This window comes from Tupaia chinensis, unplaced genomic scaffold, assembly GCF_000334495.1.
Source record: "Tupaia chinensis unplaced genomic scaffold, TupChi_1.0 Scaffold000316_1, whole genome shotgun sequence".
NCBI lineage: Eukaryota > Metazoa > Chordata > Mammalia > Scandentia > Tupaiidae > Tupaia > Tupaia belangeri.
In genome coordinates this window covers 4421699-4437609 of record NW_006159809.1, presented here as the reverse complement: position 1 = coordinate 4437609, position 15911 = coordinate 4421699, and the positions used below count along the sequence as shown (strand labels likewise).

Here is a 15911-nt window from a genome sequence, read left to right as displayed (position 1 = left end):
ATAACCAGCTGTAAAATTAATAATTAATAATTAATGCGGTTTATTTCCAAGCCATCTGTGAGTGACCTAGGCCCAGAAAAGAGGCATACATGCCTTTTTTCAGGGTGATCATGTACAGAGGTTCCTTTTATTTGCTTTTGAGATTGACAGACAACATTTAATTAAAAGATTTCCCATTGGTCTGGCCCAAAAAGGCGGGACATGTAGAAGCAGGGGCTTGGAGGTTATAGGTAGGTTCCACAAATTCTTAGGTCGGTGATTGGAAGGGAAGATCCCTGTCTTGGGAAGAGATTAAAGAAAGGCTTAATCTACATCTTAAGGAAAGGGAAGTAACGTGTCTTGGGAAGAAATAAGCAAAAGAAATACACTAATAGGTTGAAATATACATCTCAAAGATACTATCCCAGGGACAGGAGGTAGGAAGAATCCTGTTAATAGGAAGTAAATGGTATGTTAATGTTTGTGGGCATGACTTCCCCAGTCCCCTTTTGAAAAGATTTTGGAAAAATAGGAAAAGTAGTCAGACTTCTGTCCACAGCAAGCAGAACACACTCCTAAGTCAGCCACGTGGGCTGCAGCTGCCTTCACCACCTGGCCAGAAGCTGGCCCTGGTTTTTCTTTCTTCAGGATTTTCACAGCTTTATCTTCTAGCTATTGACTGTTTTGTTTGTTTGTTTTTACTTTTCTCGTGTGTATTTTTAATTCTTAAGTGCTAGTTCTCATGCTAAAGAGCACGTTTTCCTGGGAAACTGCCATAAAAAAATTCCATTTAAAAAGATGAATCCAGTGCAACTTTATATTATTTGTAAAAGGTTTTTCTGCGTCCAGCTGATGGTGTAGTGGTTACACTGCTGGACTCCTACATGGCTGACCAGGGTTTGAATCCTGGACCTGTGTCTTGAAAATCATGCCAGACCCACGTGCGTGTGTAAGATCCCAAGAGAATGTTTAAGAGATTGCTGTGTAGCCACCCTCCCTGGGGAGTGACTTCTCATTTTCCCAATCACTGTCTCTCCAGTGAGCACATTTTAGAGGCAAAACCTCTTAAATATTTTTGTTTCTTGTATCAGCTGCCCTCATCCCTTTAAATTTAATTTTAACTTAACTCCTTTGTTTATGTCTCTGTCTCATCCCTTAGGTGTTCTTGAAATATCTGGTGACCATGTTTATTGCCTACCAGTCCATACTCAAGAGTGAAGCAGCCGCTGATGGAAGTTCTAGTGTTGTTATGGTGGAGTTGTGATAGGGTGGTTTAGGCTACTTTCCTCTTGCTGCATGTATTTAATATTTTTTCCATTCTGAGTTTGTCATCTTTCCCATTTTTTTTTTAAGAGGGCACATGTGCTCTCCAGAGAGGAGAAAGCATTTCTTATGGGGCATGGTCATGCTGCAATCCCTACTCCCATTTCTCCCTTTTTTGGGATTTTTGGCATGTAGTTACACATGCCTGGTTGTTTCTCTAGCAGCAGGGTCTGGGACTTAAACTGCACAGTTGGCCATGTGGAATCTAGCATGTTTTAAATCCTTAAATTGTTTTTCTAGCCATTGCGTGGGTGGTGTTTTTTGTAGGGAGTAGAGAGATAGGCATGAGTGTAATCACAGAATTTTGGAGAAGGGATTGTGGTGTGGCTACCCCCCGGGGTGGAGGTTTCGGGGTTGGTGATTTCTCACTTTTCCTTTGTCTCTTTCTAGCTAGCACACTCTCAAGAGAAGGGGATTGCGGCATGGCCATCCCCTCGGGGTGATTTCTCGCTTTCTGTCTCCCTGTCTTTCTGGTGAGCACACATGCCCTATAGCAAAAACCTCTCAAAAAAAAAAAATCAAAAAGTGGCAATATTAAGTATATTATTTAGCTATGGAGTAAAATACTAGATTATGCAAAAATACTTAAACTGGTTACTTTTGGAAAATAACCAGGGGTAAGTGGACTGCTCTCTTCCATGTAATATTGGTAGAGCTATCTGAATTTTAAATTATTCATCTGTTTTTTAAAATAATGATTCAAAAAGCCTAAACAGATTGTTAAAGCCTTTTTAAAAGGGTTTTGACGAGTCCTTTGGCTCAAGGCCTTTTGATGGTGCGGTGCATGCAGAAGTCAGGACCAGTGTGGTGACAGATAAATCAGACACGAGATCTCAAATGGTGACTAGTTCCTTTATTTAATATTCATCACTTTGCAAGTAACATTTTTTTTTTAGATATTTCTTTCATGAGTGAGAGAGAGACAGCACCTCAAAATGACCTTCACTCTGCAATCTGCCCCAGCCTCAACCAGCCCTGATCATGGGCACCTATGTACCCTGCACACTCATGCAGGTCACCAGATGCAAACCTAGAATCTCCCCACATGGGTCAGCCTCACAGAGCATTGTGTTTTAGCAGGACTCTGCAACTCCCAGATGGAGACTTTAACAGCCATGATAACTGAAATGGGGCCTACAGGGGGGCACAATAAGGTCAAGAACATTTTGTTCAAGGTGGCAGTGCTTACAATGACACTTGTGCTGGCAGTGTCCTCAGAAGCTGCTTGCCAAGGGGCTCTTCAACACAATTAGACTAGTTGTTCTTTTTTGCCTCACTAGTTGTCTTTCTCCAGTTTCTTTACAAGTGGGCCTTCATGATTTCTGAGGGAACAGTTCCTGGGGAACTGTTTTGGCAGGAACTTCTGTATCTTGGCTACATGTGGTAGTAGAGAAAAACTATGAGCCATCATTAGATGACCTGAGTTAATTAGATGCAGACAGGAAGAGGTGAGTTAGAGGTCAGTTCCACATGTTCATATAAAAGAAAGAACTATCAAGTGTAGTATCAGATACTTTATGATATAAACCCTCAAAACCAGAAGCTTACAAAAATGAAGCCAAGTTGCCCAAGTATTCATCAAATATCTCAACCATGTGTCATGATGACGAGACACTTCCTTGTGAACACCCTCCCAAAAGGATGTGTCTGCATGTTCAGAGGTAAACCAGCAAAATCGACAATTCAGAAAAAGTCAAGGTAAGTCACCACTGGGAGGCACCCGGAGAAAGATCCCGGTTGTTCAGTAACACCACAGTTTTCCCAGATATCCTGGGCTAATGGTCAGACCTTACTCTGTTCATTAAGCAACCTTTACATACGTTTCAAGTTTTCTGGATAGTTCTGCCCCAGTTGATGACAACCACCCTGTCAGGGAAACTACATGCTGTAATTTAATAAAGCAGAACTTTGCTTTATCAGTGTCTCTTACTCAACTAACAATGCCTAAAAGTTTATCCATTTCTGTGTTAGATGACAATTCAGAGAAAGAAAGCTGATTAAATCCCATAATCATCTACCAAGGAAAAAAATACTTAATCATAAAAATACAGTTATAGTGGCAAGATTCTAAAGAAATGGTCTTCTAGGTAGATTTTAATAGAAATTTTTAACAGTTGAGGAGGAAATAGCCTTCATGACTAGGTCAATAATATAATAAGACACAAACACTAAAACTTTCTGTATATACACACACTCATACCACAAGTCTAGTCAGAAGGAAATACACAGAAAAGAAATATTTTTAAAAATATTTGTAAGGAAAGTTCTTAATACTTTGTCAGTTCTAAAATACCACTTTCCTTTAGAAAAAGATTAAGCCTGGAATGACAGATTTTTTTTCTTCCCGCACTGCTGTAATTACTGCAGATTTACCACCAAAGAGGTAAATATCAGTATAATTTTCCCTTGAGCTTGAACACAAAAGGGAACAATAAAATAGATTTAAAAACCCTCATTTAACCTGATTAAAGTCACTCCAGCTATCTTAAAGAGCCCGGCTCTGGTCTCCAGGTAGATTTCCAGGAAAGGTTTGCATCACTAGGTGTGTCCCCAACAGGCTGGGTACAGGAGTCCATGGTAACGGTGAGGATTCCATCAGGACTGGGCATACTGTTCTGGCGTGCTTGACTGGCACCTGGTTTCGCATGCCAAGAATATCTCCCTTGTGAAAAGTTCTCTCCAGGGGGCCCAGGAGGAGGGTTGGGGACTCTCCGGTAAACATATGGATTCTGTGAAAATTTTCTTAAAACAGAAGGTAATAAATGATTATTAGGATTACTACAATAGATAATAAGCTTTATAAATAATACACAGATATTCTGGTTCTACTGCTTCCTATCTGTGTGACTACAACAGACAAATTACTTAATTGAGACACAACACCGAAATGACCTCCAGTGCCCTGGCACACGGCAGGTGCCAGGAGCCTTTCCACTTCACCCTATAAAGAAATATGCAGGCTCACACTGTTCCAATCAGACACTCTCTCTCCAAAAGTCTGGTAGGGCTGACATAAAACAGAATAAACTAGTAATGAAAACAGCTGCTTTCACTTTATAAATTAACAAACATATATGTAAATTCATTATAAAGTATAGAGAACTCTAACCATGGTACATGCAACAATTTGGGAAATATTTGTAATTGTTTTGAAAGCAAGATAAGCAAATCTAAACATACAAAAGAACATTTGGTAATCTGAGAAAAAAATAAAAGCACCTATAGCTTTCAACTCCACTTAATGTAATTCAACTGATCTATATACTGCTTTTTGATCTTCTAGCATTTTTTTTTATTGGACTGGTAAGCCATAACATATTACTTTCATTTATCATCAGTGAGCTCACGCTTTCTTTTTTAAAGAATCATTTTACTTAACTTCCACAGAGAGACAATAAGAGTGAGAGGGAGAGGGTAAGAAAGCAAGCCACCAGGTCTGGGACTCAAACCACGGTCAGCCAAGTGGGAATCCAGCACCCTCAAACACCACACCACCTAATGGCCCCATGCAAGTTCTTTCTTTCAGTGGCTTTATAAAATGTTTATAGTATAGGGACCAGCAGTTAGTGTAATGGCTGTATCGCTATCCTCCCATGTAGTCGACTGCGGTTTGAGTCCCGGACCCGGTGGCTTAAATTCATGCTGGGTACATGTGCGTGCATGCCCAAGAGAAGAGAATGGAGAAGGGATTGCTGCATGGCCATCCCCTCTGGGAGTGATTTCTCACTTTCTTTCTATCTCTGTCTTTCCGGTGAGCACATGCGCCCTTACAGCAAAAACCTCTCAAAAAAAAAAAGAAAAGAAAAAAAATGTTTATAGTATGGATATAATACTAACTTAGCTGTATCACCCACTGTTAAAAACATAACCTACTATTTAAAAAAAAAAAAAAAAAAAGGAATACTGGCTACTACTAGTTTTCCCACTGCCATAAAATAACACTGGGACTGACGTCTCGGAACGTACACTACGATGTCCTGAGTATCTACCCCCAGCGTCTGACACACAGCAGGAAATTTGAGAATTGTGCTCAGTGATCAATAGGAGATACAAGAGCCAACACCACAGACACCTCAATTGGTTTAACTTACACATTTCTATTATAACAGAACATCAATTCTTCATTATCATAATGTACAGTACCAATTTTTTATTGTCAGTTTATAGTATCAATTGCTATTTCAGTTCTAGAAAAGGAAAGCACAGGTACCTGACTGGCTGCTGCAAATTTGGGCACTGGGTGTGGAAATGCCAAGGTGTTGGGTAACCTCGAGTCCGATGTAGGTTATACCTAGGTACTTTGTTAACAGACATATTTGTGGAGTAGACTGGTTCCATGAGGTGTCCTGAGTCTTCAAAAGCAGTTGACCTGGATGCTCCAGAATTCCAATTCCTCAAAAGAGAATATTTCCACAATATCACTGGTTTGCAAATTAAGCAGCCTATTTACTGACTATATTTTGGCCTACGAAAATAACAACCCCTTTATCCCCTGTTCCTATTAGGTTACGGTCCCCCCAGCAGGTAAACAAGCACCCAGAATAATAGATGTATGCAACTTAAATTACGTAAAACGAGATCTGCCTAACTGCAAATCTCACACATGAAACACAGAACTTACTTTCTGATAGGACCATTCTGAAGGTCTTCAATGTAGTTTTGTCTTTCTAAGCAATGTCCTCGGCACCTATTAAATACTGGGGAAGGTATGAACTGTTAAAAATAACCGCATGAAAAGCAAATCTTTCTCAAAGAAAGGAACAAAGCTGAAATTTACTACCAATTATTCAGGCTGTATGTCTCACTACAGCACCCAGATACAACTGTTTTTTTTTTTTTTTTTTTTTTTTGTGAGGTATTTGCTCAAAGTCAGAAAGCAGGCTGCCAGGTCCAAGACTTGAACCACAGTCGGCCATGTGGAAGTTCAGAGCCCTTAACCACCATGCCACCTGCTGGCCCCTTTATTTATTTTTTAAAGGACAGAAAATGGAAGTGGGACTAAAATACAAAGCCAGTTTTTTTTTTTTTGAGAGGTTTTTCGCTAAAGGGCGCGTGCGTTCGCCAGACAGACAGAGAGAGACATTAGAGATAGAAAGCGAGAAATCACCCCCCAGGGGGGATGGCCATGCCGCAATCCCTTCTCCTCCATTCTCCTCTCAGGATCTTGGGCACGCACGCACACACGCCCGGCGTGAGTTTTAAGCCACCGGGTCCAGGACGCGAACCACGGTCGACTACGTGGGAGTCCAGCGACATAGCCATTACGCTAACTGCTGGTCCCTACAACTGTTAAACTAAACTATTCTGGCCTAAAATGGCTGATGTACTTTCACATTTGGATCCCTCCAGGTAAGCTGAAATCGTACCTGCTAGGCTGGATTTTTTGTATTTTCGAGCTGGTTACTAAGCCACAGCCAATCACACTAGTCACATTTAAGCCGGTCACTGAAAGCCCATGTTTTAGCCTGTTTGTGCAGCCTACTTTGTACTTATAAGCAATGATCTATCTCCCTCCCTCACTTAAGTTTCTGTACGACGCTTTCCCTTTGCTCACTGCACACATCACCTTCCCGTTCCACCCACATATACTCCCTGTAAACCTCGCAGCTAGCTATAGTCTATCGAAAGCCATCTTCCAGGAGGCTACCTAATTTAAATCACCTGCCCTTTGTTTAAACTGTTTAATTTTGGTTTGTCTAAATTTGTTTTTAACAAGCTACTTATGGCAAAAGATCATCTCATATCAGAACAAATGAATTACGAGCTTTTTTTCTTTCATAACTTGACAAATTCATCTGTATTTTCACCTTTAACTTTTACAAAAAGGGACAAGTAGGGACAGCCCTAATACTTACATTCAATTGCATCATCTGGCTTCATGCCTTCTACATCAATCAAGTATCTGAAAAAAACAACATAATTATTTGCATTAATATAATTAACTCATTATGAAAGAAAATGCAGATCAAACCGGCAGACATTAAAAAGGTATCTTAACACAATTCAGCAGTTCTTTTTGAACAAAATGCTTTGTACAATAAAAACAGAAGAATTCCTTAATATGACAGAGTATCAGGAACCTACAAGAAAGAGACAAATTGGGAAAAATATTAGCATCGTATCTTAAAGAATTCTGCATAGGACTGGCACCTTAGTGTAGCAGCTAAGTGCTGCCTAGGGAACCAGATACCATATGGCCAACCATGGTTCAAATCCCAGCACCAGGGGCTTAAAAAACATACTGGATATGAATATGCATGGCAAAATTGGGACTGGATATAGAAATGGACGAAAAGGGACAGCAGTGTGACTGCATCTCGGGGGGGGGTGCTCTATCTCTCTGGTAAGCATACGTTTTATGGCAATTAAAAAAAATTTTAAATGTTGTGTAAACAACTGTATGGACCTGAAACTTAGGGGGACAATTGCTATCAGTCACTTCTCCCTTTCTCTCATTGTCAAGTCCTGACAAAAGGTACTACCTCTCACTAGAAAATGCCCCTACCTTCCCATCAAAGTGACTGCCACACCCTGGTCCAAGCGACTATTATGCCTCAATTCCTTCAAAAAGCCTCCTAAACTGGGAACCAGCAGTTAGAGTAATGGCTATGTTGCTGGACTCCTAAGTAGTCAACCGCGGTTCGCGTCCTGGGCCTGGTGGCTTAAAACTCACGCCAGGTGCGTGTTCGTGCGTGCCCAAGATCCCGAGAGGAGAATGGAGCAGAAGGGACTGCGGTGTGACCATCCCCTCTGGGGGATGATTTCTAGCTTTCTCTCTCTGTCTGGTGAGCGCACGCGCCCTATAGCGAAAACCTCTCCAAAAAAAAAAAAAAGTCTCCTAAACTTATCTCCTTGCTTCTCTACTTTTTTCTCTTAATAATGTATCTCCACTCACTAGTAAAATGATAGGTTAAGGTACCAGCAGGTAGCATGGAGGATAAGGCAGCTGAGTCTGACATGGCTGAATGTGCAGTTCAACTCCCAGACCTGTTGGCTTGAAAATCACACTTGGTGCATGTGCACACATGCCCAAAATCCCAAGAGGGGAATGAAGAAAGGATTATGGTGTGGCCATCCTGTCCCAACCCCTGCCCAGGAGTGATTTCTCACTTTCCCATGCTCTCTCTCTCACAAGCACATGTGCTTTATAGCAAAAACAAACAAAAAGTCAGGTTGAAAATGCAAATTTATATTCAACACTCACCCAATACTAGGACCAGCAGGTGGCACAGAGGTTAAAGTGACTGGATCCCACAAGGCCGACTTCATAGTTTAAGTCTCGAACCTGGATGCTTGAAAAACATGCCGGGTGGGCATGCCCAAAATCCCTAGAGAAGAAAGGAGAGGGATTCTGGTATGGCTACACCCCCTGGGGAATGATTTACTTTCCTCCTCTCTCTCTGGTGAGCACACATGCCCTATAGCAAGAAAAATAAAAACAAAGATAAAGACTAAACCTTAACTACATCTCGTGCCCTAGCTCCTACCCATACTTCCAACTCCATTTGAATGCCATACTTCCCTCCCAGCCCAGCCTCCATAGCTAGTTCTTCCAACACAGTGTGTGTTTTCTTGTCACCAGGTCTTTGCCGTTCCTTATGTCCAGAATTCTTTCCACAATGTCCCTACTTGGTTGATACCTATTCATTCTTCAGATATTTGCTCAAACTTCCCCAGGGAACCTTTTAGCTCCCTTGGTGAGGTCAAACCCTCCTTATTATGTACTCTTCTTGTACCGTATCTATCTCCTGAACACCTGTCAGACTGTAATTCTGTACACATTTGTGGTATTCTTATCTATTCCCTCTCTAGACTGTTAGGATTCACAAAGGGCAGGCATGCCTCTTTGCTAGTACAATGCTTACACATAACAGATGCTCAATTAATACTTTCTGAATAAACAATCAAAAATCAGTACAGCATAGCACTATCCATAAAAAAAATAAATAAAAGTGAGGAGGACTAGCCAGCTAGTTGAGGCAGCTGGATCTCATGCCAAATGCAGTTTGAGTCCCATACCTGGTGGTCTGAAAAGTATGCCAGGTGCGTGTGTGTGCATGCCCAAGATCCCAAAAGACTGCAGAAGGAACTGTGGCAATGGCAACCCCCCAACCCCCCACCCCCGGGGTAGTGCTTTTTCACTTTCTCTCTCTCTAGTGAGTACACGTATGTGCTCAATAGCAAATGAAAGGAAAAAAGACCTCCAAAAAAAGGAAATTATTTCTGGAGGAATGGCATATGTATTCAAAGATGCTCATAAAGGAATGCTTACTACTTCAACGTTTTATAATACCAAAAACTTTTTTTATAGTCACTAAAGGAAAAATGCAGCTCTTAAAGAACAAGTCTCTGCTAAGCACAATGGCTCATGCCTGCATCCCCAGCTACTTCGGAGGCTGAAGCACATGGATGGTAAGTCTGAGGCCAGCCTGGACAATATATCAATAGTAAGACCCTGTCTCTTAAAAGAAAAAAAAAGCCCCCAAGTAATGTTATTTTCATAGAAAGATGTCTGCCACGTATTAAATTATAAATAAAAAAGAACACCTAACTTTTATACCATTAAACTATATATGTATTTGCTTATATCTGCATCTTTAAAGTCTGAAAATATAGTTCTAAATTATTTATGGTGGTAATCTTTGGGTTGGGGACAAGGTTATTTCTACATCATACATTTCTATACTGATGGCAATTTGTGCAACAAGCTTACATTATCACCATAAACGGACAAAACAACTTAAACACGGATGGCTCTGGGGCTGAGAACTCACCTGCAAATGAGGTAGCCAGTCCTGTTTAAACCATGAGTACAGTGGATGCCAATGAGTTTGTCTATATAAAGGAAATATAGTTAAGTAACTGAAGAAGATACACTGAAAATGAGTAATATCATCTTCCCAAAAATAACTTCCAAATTACCATGACATTGACTCTTCTAAAAAGGAATAGCTCTGAAGAGGAATGTGTTTTTAGAAATACACTTTAAGGAACCACCAAATACAAAGCCAAAATGTACTGTCTCTGGGAAATTTTGCAAAGCCCAATTAGTCCATGATGTAAACTACAGAAGGCCTGGTCAGTTACTAAGTGAAACTACAGAGACAACCCCCTTATCTTAATATAGAACAAAATGTCCCTCAGTACTTGATTTAATTAGAGAAAAAAGTGGAGGGGGAAAAAAGAGGTAGGGGGCTATGAGAAGAATGAGCTAAGTTCCTGCATCAAACAAATGGAATGTCTTCACTTTTGATACTGAATAGTGCTCCAGTCCCAGTTTGCTGTTCCTCACAGACCACAGGTTGTTGTCTTGTGAGGTGCTTAGGTAAACAGCACTATTCATATTTTACAACAAAAAGGTGAGGCTTGGACATGTAAACCCACGCTCCACAGCAGGCAAGAGGGAAAAAAACATAGAATCAAGTCTAAGATATCAATTACGTCACATTTCTCTTTTCATTTTTTTTTTAATCAGAGGGTACATATACTGAGAGCAAGACAGTGGTGGGGAGAGAAAGAAAGCAGCTCCTGCGGTATGTGGTCACACCATGACAATCCCTTCTCCTCCATTTCTCCATTCTGTCAGGATTTTGGGCACCCACACACATGCACCGATGTTTTTTTAAAGTGGCAGGGATTCAAACTGCAGTGGGCCATGTGCTCTGGGGCTCCCTCAAATACTAGGCTACAGGGCCAGTCCAAAAGATTAAGAGATGTAATTTTTCTTCCACCTCTCACCCAATATATAAGACAAAATGGCATTTTAATTTTATATTTCCCATTCAAAAAAGATGTTTTAAGTTTATTTTTTCATTCCTTCAGAGAGACACAGGAAGACTCCCAACAAGGTCTTCACACTGTGATCCATCCCCAGTCTCAGCCAGCCCAGATCCTAGACACACACACATACATAGGCCCAGATTCTCAGGAAGGTCCTGGGATGTGAACCCAGAATCCTTTCCATGTGGGCCCAGTTGCATTACCACTGCACCACCACCTGGAGCTCCAGTCAATTCTTTTAAAAGAGATGGGTGAAGGATGGTCCTGTAGCCTGGTAGTTAATGGAGTGGAATCCTACACAGCTGACTGTAGTTCAAATCCTGGCTCCAGTGACTTGAAAAACATGCTGGACACACAGGATGGAGAAATGGAGTAGGAAGTACAGCGTGACCACGTCCCCCACCCACTCTGTCTCCCTCTAGTGAATGTGCATCCCCTCCAGCAACTTTAAAAAAAGAAAAAAAAGAGATGAGTGAGTTAGATGAGTTCATATTCTTCACTAAAATCATTTTCCAAAGTAAATTGTCACCAACAAGAAATACCACACCTTTATTAGCACTATCTGACATTTTCACCTTAACATCAAATATGACAGGTCTAATATTAGATTAAAAATATCAAAAATTTTCAACCCCACTGAAAACACACAACAAAGTTCACATAAGAAAAAAAGAACTCACTGTTATCTTTATTTTCTTTCAAAAATCCATTAACAGCACATTTGAATTTAAAAATAGTGTCATCATTGGGTATCTGATGACCAGCTGTAAAAATTTTTAAATAAGGAACAGTTTCTGGAAAATCCTATAAAGGAAAACAATGAAAAATACATATTATTTAATTTGTAAGGAAAGGACTAAAGATTAATTAGAAGAGTCTGAACATAAACCAAGAGATTGTAACAAACTTAGTATGTCAGCAATTCTGATAAAAGAGCCAGTGGTGATTAAGGCACTGGAATTCCACATGGCTGATCATGGTTGGAGTCCTGGGGCCTGGCAGCTTAAAAACATGTCAGGAATGTGTGTGCGTGCCCCAGTAAGGGGTGCTTTCATTCCCCCCTCTCTCTGGCAAGCGCACATGCCTCTGGTGAAAAAATAAAAAACAAAAAACACTGGGAAAAGAAAGTACAGAACTTAGAGACCAACTGTCTTTTACCAGGATGTTTTCACATGCTCAGGAAAATGCTTAAAATGCTAAAGACAAAATAGGTATTCCTCTCTTTCCTGTCATGGCCACTACTTGTCTTACCAAGTTTACTTCATTTTCCAAAATACAGAATATGGAAGCTTACAGAATTTCTTAGGCACACAAAGAGACCACTGCCAAATATCACAGTTCACGTCTTATCTTCAATCTCATTTTGAGGCAATTAAAAATGTAACTGGACATGGGACCAGCAGTTAGCATAAAGGCTATGTTGCTGAACCCCCATGTAGTCGACTGCGGTTCGAGTCCCGGACCCGGTGGCTTAAACTCACACCGGGTGCATGTGCATGCGTGCCCCAGATCCTGAGAGGAGAATGGAGGAGAAGGGAAGGTGGCATGGCCAACTCCCTGGGGGGTGATTTCTCGCTTTCTGTCTGTCTCTCTTTCTGGCAAGCACACGTGCCCTATAGAAAAACCTCTCCACAAAATAAATAAATAAATAAATGTGATTGGACCAGTAGATGGTGTATTGGTTACACTGCTGGACTTCCATGCAGTAAACCATGGTTCAAGTCCCAAATCCAGTGGTTTGGCCAGGCCCATGAGACTGCATGCCCAAAATTCTGAGAGGAAATGGAGGAAAAGGGATTGTGGTGTGGGCATCCCTCCTTCGGGGTGATCTCTCATTGTTTCTGTATCTCTCTGTGGCAAGCTCACGCACCCTATAGCAAAAAAAAAACAAAAAAAACAAAAACCCTCTCTTAAAATATTAAAATATGGGACCAGCAGATAGAGTAAGGGTTACATAGCTGGACTCCTACATAGTTGACAGTGGTTCAAGTCCCAGACCCAATGGCTTGAAACTGAGACTGGGAGTGTGGATAAGAAAAAAAAACCCAAGAGGATTAACAGAGGAGAAGGGATTATAGCATGGCCATCTCACCTGGGAGGGGATTTTTTGCTTTCTCTCTCTCTGGCGAGTACACGTGCCCTATAGCAAAAATCTCTTCTCTCAAAAAATAATAATAGATAAAAACATGTAATTAGAAAATCATTTACTTATTTTCCTATTACTGTGAATTATTTTAGTATCAGAATTAAGAAAGTTCTTTTCAATTAACAGTTCCACTTACCTCTGGTTTATAATAACGTTGAGTATAGGTTAAATCAATGATCAATCCAAGTTCCTCTTCTTGTTCTCGGATTTTGTTAAAAAGATCCAAAGGGGAGAAGCATTCTTCTGGAGTAAGATTCTTCTCAAAACTCTGTCAGAGAACATGAAATATGAGCAAATGTATGTTTCAACTCCTAAATTCTCTTTTTAAGCCCTGTGACGCTAACATAAAATAAGATTCAAACGGAAGGTTCTACTCTTCTAGAATGTAGAAGCTATAGTATACTCCTTTCCTCCAGAGTGATCAGAAGAAAACATGCTCATTTCTATGTATTTACCTCTGTGGGTTTATTTCATATTGGGCTCCTAATCAGACCATTCACTCCCACGAGGCTGGGACTGTATCAATTACGCACTACGGTATCTCCAGCTCAAAGTAGAGTGCCTATTACATTTAATACTTACAAATATTTCTTAAATGTCTATACATAAGAAAGATGGCTTCTGTTGCTAAGTATTTATTCACGTACTTAGCTTATTCCTGGACTTTGTACTCTGTTACATGCATTTATGTATACACACCCACACATGTCTATAAGTGTGTGTATATAGTGTGTATATATAAGTATAAATACATATAATTTTTTTCATTAACAGACTTTAGTATTTAGGACAGTTTTAGCATCACAGCAAAACTGAACTGAAAGGATAGTTCTCACAAGTACTTATGTTTCTTTCCTTCACCATCTCAGACTGCCATCAATATTCTATATCATCTGGCCCATTAGTTACAATCGATAAACCAACTGACACATCCTTCACCAAGTCCATAGTTTACATTACGTCTGTAAACATTCTATGGGCTTTGACCAATAAACTGTGATATACATCCACCCTTATAGTATCATATCAAATAGTTTTACTGCTCTATTTCCTTTGTTCCAACAACAACTTTTAATATTACATAATATCTGGTAGATGAACCCCCTCCCTCCAGAATAGTTTCAGAATCAGACTAATTTTAAAAATTCCTACTGAGATGTTATTAGATTTATAAATTAACTTAGAAAAGTCTGACAGATATATGATATTGAGTCTTCTACATAATATTGTAAAAATTTTTGAAAAATAAATTAGTTACAAGGCACATTATCTCTCCAGTTTCTTAAAAACACTTGGAACTTATGGATCAATCATCTCTACCTATCTGAACAATAACTAACCTTAGAGGGGCCGACCCCGTAGCGCAGCAGTTAAGCGCTGTGCAGAGGAAGCCAGATCCCATATAGCCGACCAGGGTTCAAGTCCAGGCCCTGGCAGCTTACACACCGGACAGGGGCAGGCACACTTGCACATGCCCAGGATCCTGATGAGATGGAGAATTGGAGGAAAAAGGATTGCGGCGTGACCAGGCCCCGTTGGCGGGTGCTTTCTCTCTCTCTCTCTCCCATGAATGCATACACCCTCTGGCACAATAAAAGAAAAAAAATTACAAATAAATAAATAAATAAATATTCTTAGATAACTAATTTAAGCCATAAACCCTTTAAAAAGTTTTCTGTGATTAACTCTAGTCACTGCTCTCTCCTTTGAATTCCAAAGTATTTGTCATAGCACTTAACACTTGATGTATCATATTCCAGTACGCTTGAAAAGCGACCGTCAAGTCTCGAAGCTGTCTTCCTTTAGATGATGTTCATAAGAGATGCAGGGAACCAATGACATGTTTCACTGCCACACAAGGGTACTTCATCTCCCGAACTCTACAGCATGTACAGGGACTACAGTCGGAGCAAGCTTACGTCTTTATAAACCCTGATGCTTTATACACAATTTGAACACTGAGTGAAATGTGAAGGTACCTGGATGAACCCTGAATAATGACATCATGTATGAAAGATCTATGGCTGTGTGGGGGTAAGTACATGGATTTCTCTTCTTTCAGGCAAGGGGTTGAGTGAGTAGGGAACCTTCTGAAGGAATAGAAATTCACTTTTAAAGACCCTTGACTAGAGACTTGGGAAGTTAGGACAATGAGATAAAAGGAGTATCATAATATTTGTAGGAACTACAGATGTGGGGGTGGGGGAATCCATTCTTTTAACAAAGATTTGTTAGGTATTACACATCAAACTCTATGTGGAATTGGTGGATCCGGGTGTGAATAAGAACTATGTGTTCTTTTTGAAATGACCTAAGTTTTACATCGAGACATAAAAAAGCTGACACAGCAGATGAAAAAAGGAAGGCTGACCTATGATTAACAAACGATAAATTCCCAACATATTTCAGGGAGGCCTTTCCTGATGCTAACCCATACTATGCGAAGCAAATGTAGTAAGACATGGGATCTGGAAGACATATTTATCTTCACTTCACTTTTCTTGTGACATTTTTTTGTCTGTGAAATGCTTTCATCGCCTATTTTTTTTCTAGTTAAAACAAAAACACAACCTTCACAGGCTCCATTCTGAAATCTTGGTCTTGCTGATCCAGGGCTTCCCCCGCTCCCCCCGGGGTGGGGGTGGGGGGGGGGGGGGGCAGTGGTGACAATGGGAGGGGAGGG

The 15911-nt window shown here is 40.4% G+C and overlaps 1 protein-coding gene across 3 annotated transcripts in view; it reads right to left on the bottom strand.

Annotated features, from left to right (window-relative positions):
- Positions 1-2135: 2135 nt before the first annotated feature.
- Positions 2136-15911, bottom strand: part of DUSP11 (dual specificity phosphatase 11) — an 18593-nt gene continuing 4817 nt past the window's right edge. For all 3 annotated transcript variants that reach the window (XM_027772960.1, XM_027772961.1, XM_006151245.3), the window contains 7 exons: positions 13365-13496; positions 11763-11886; positions 10077-10137; positions 7158-7204; positions 5924-5999; positions 5513-5695; positions 2136-4044 (listed from right to left, as the gene is read on the bottom strand). In XM_027772960.1, the coding sequence (XP_027628761.1) occupies positions 3783-4044; positions 5513-5695; positions 5924-5999; positions 7158-7204; positions 10077-10137; positions 11763-11886; positions 13365-13496 (885 nt within the window). In that variant the 3' untranslated portion in view covers positions 2136-3782. The remainder of the gene's footprint in view (positions 4045-5512; positions 5696-5923; positions 6000-7157; positions 7205-10076; positions 10138-11762; positions 11887-13364; positions 13497-15911) is intronic.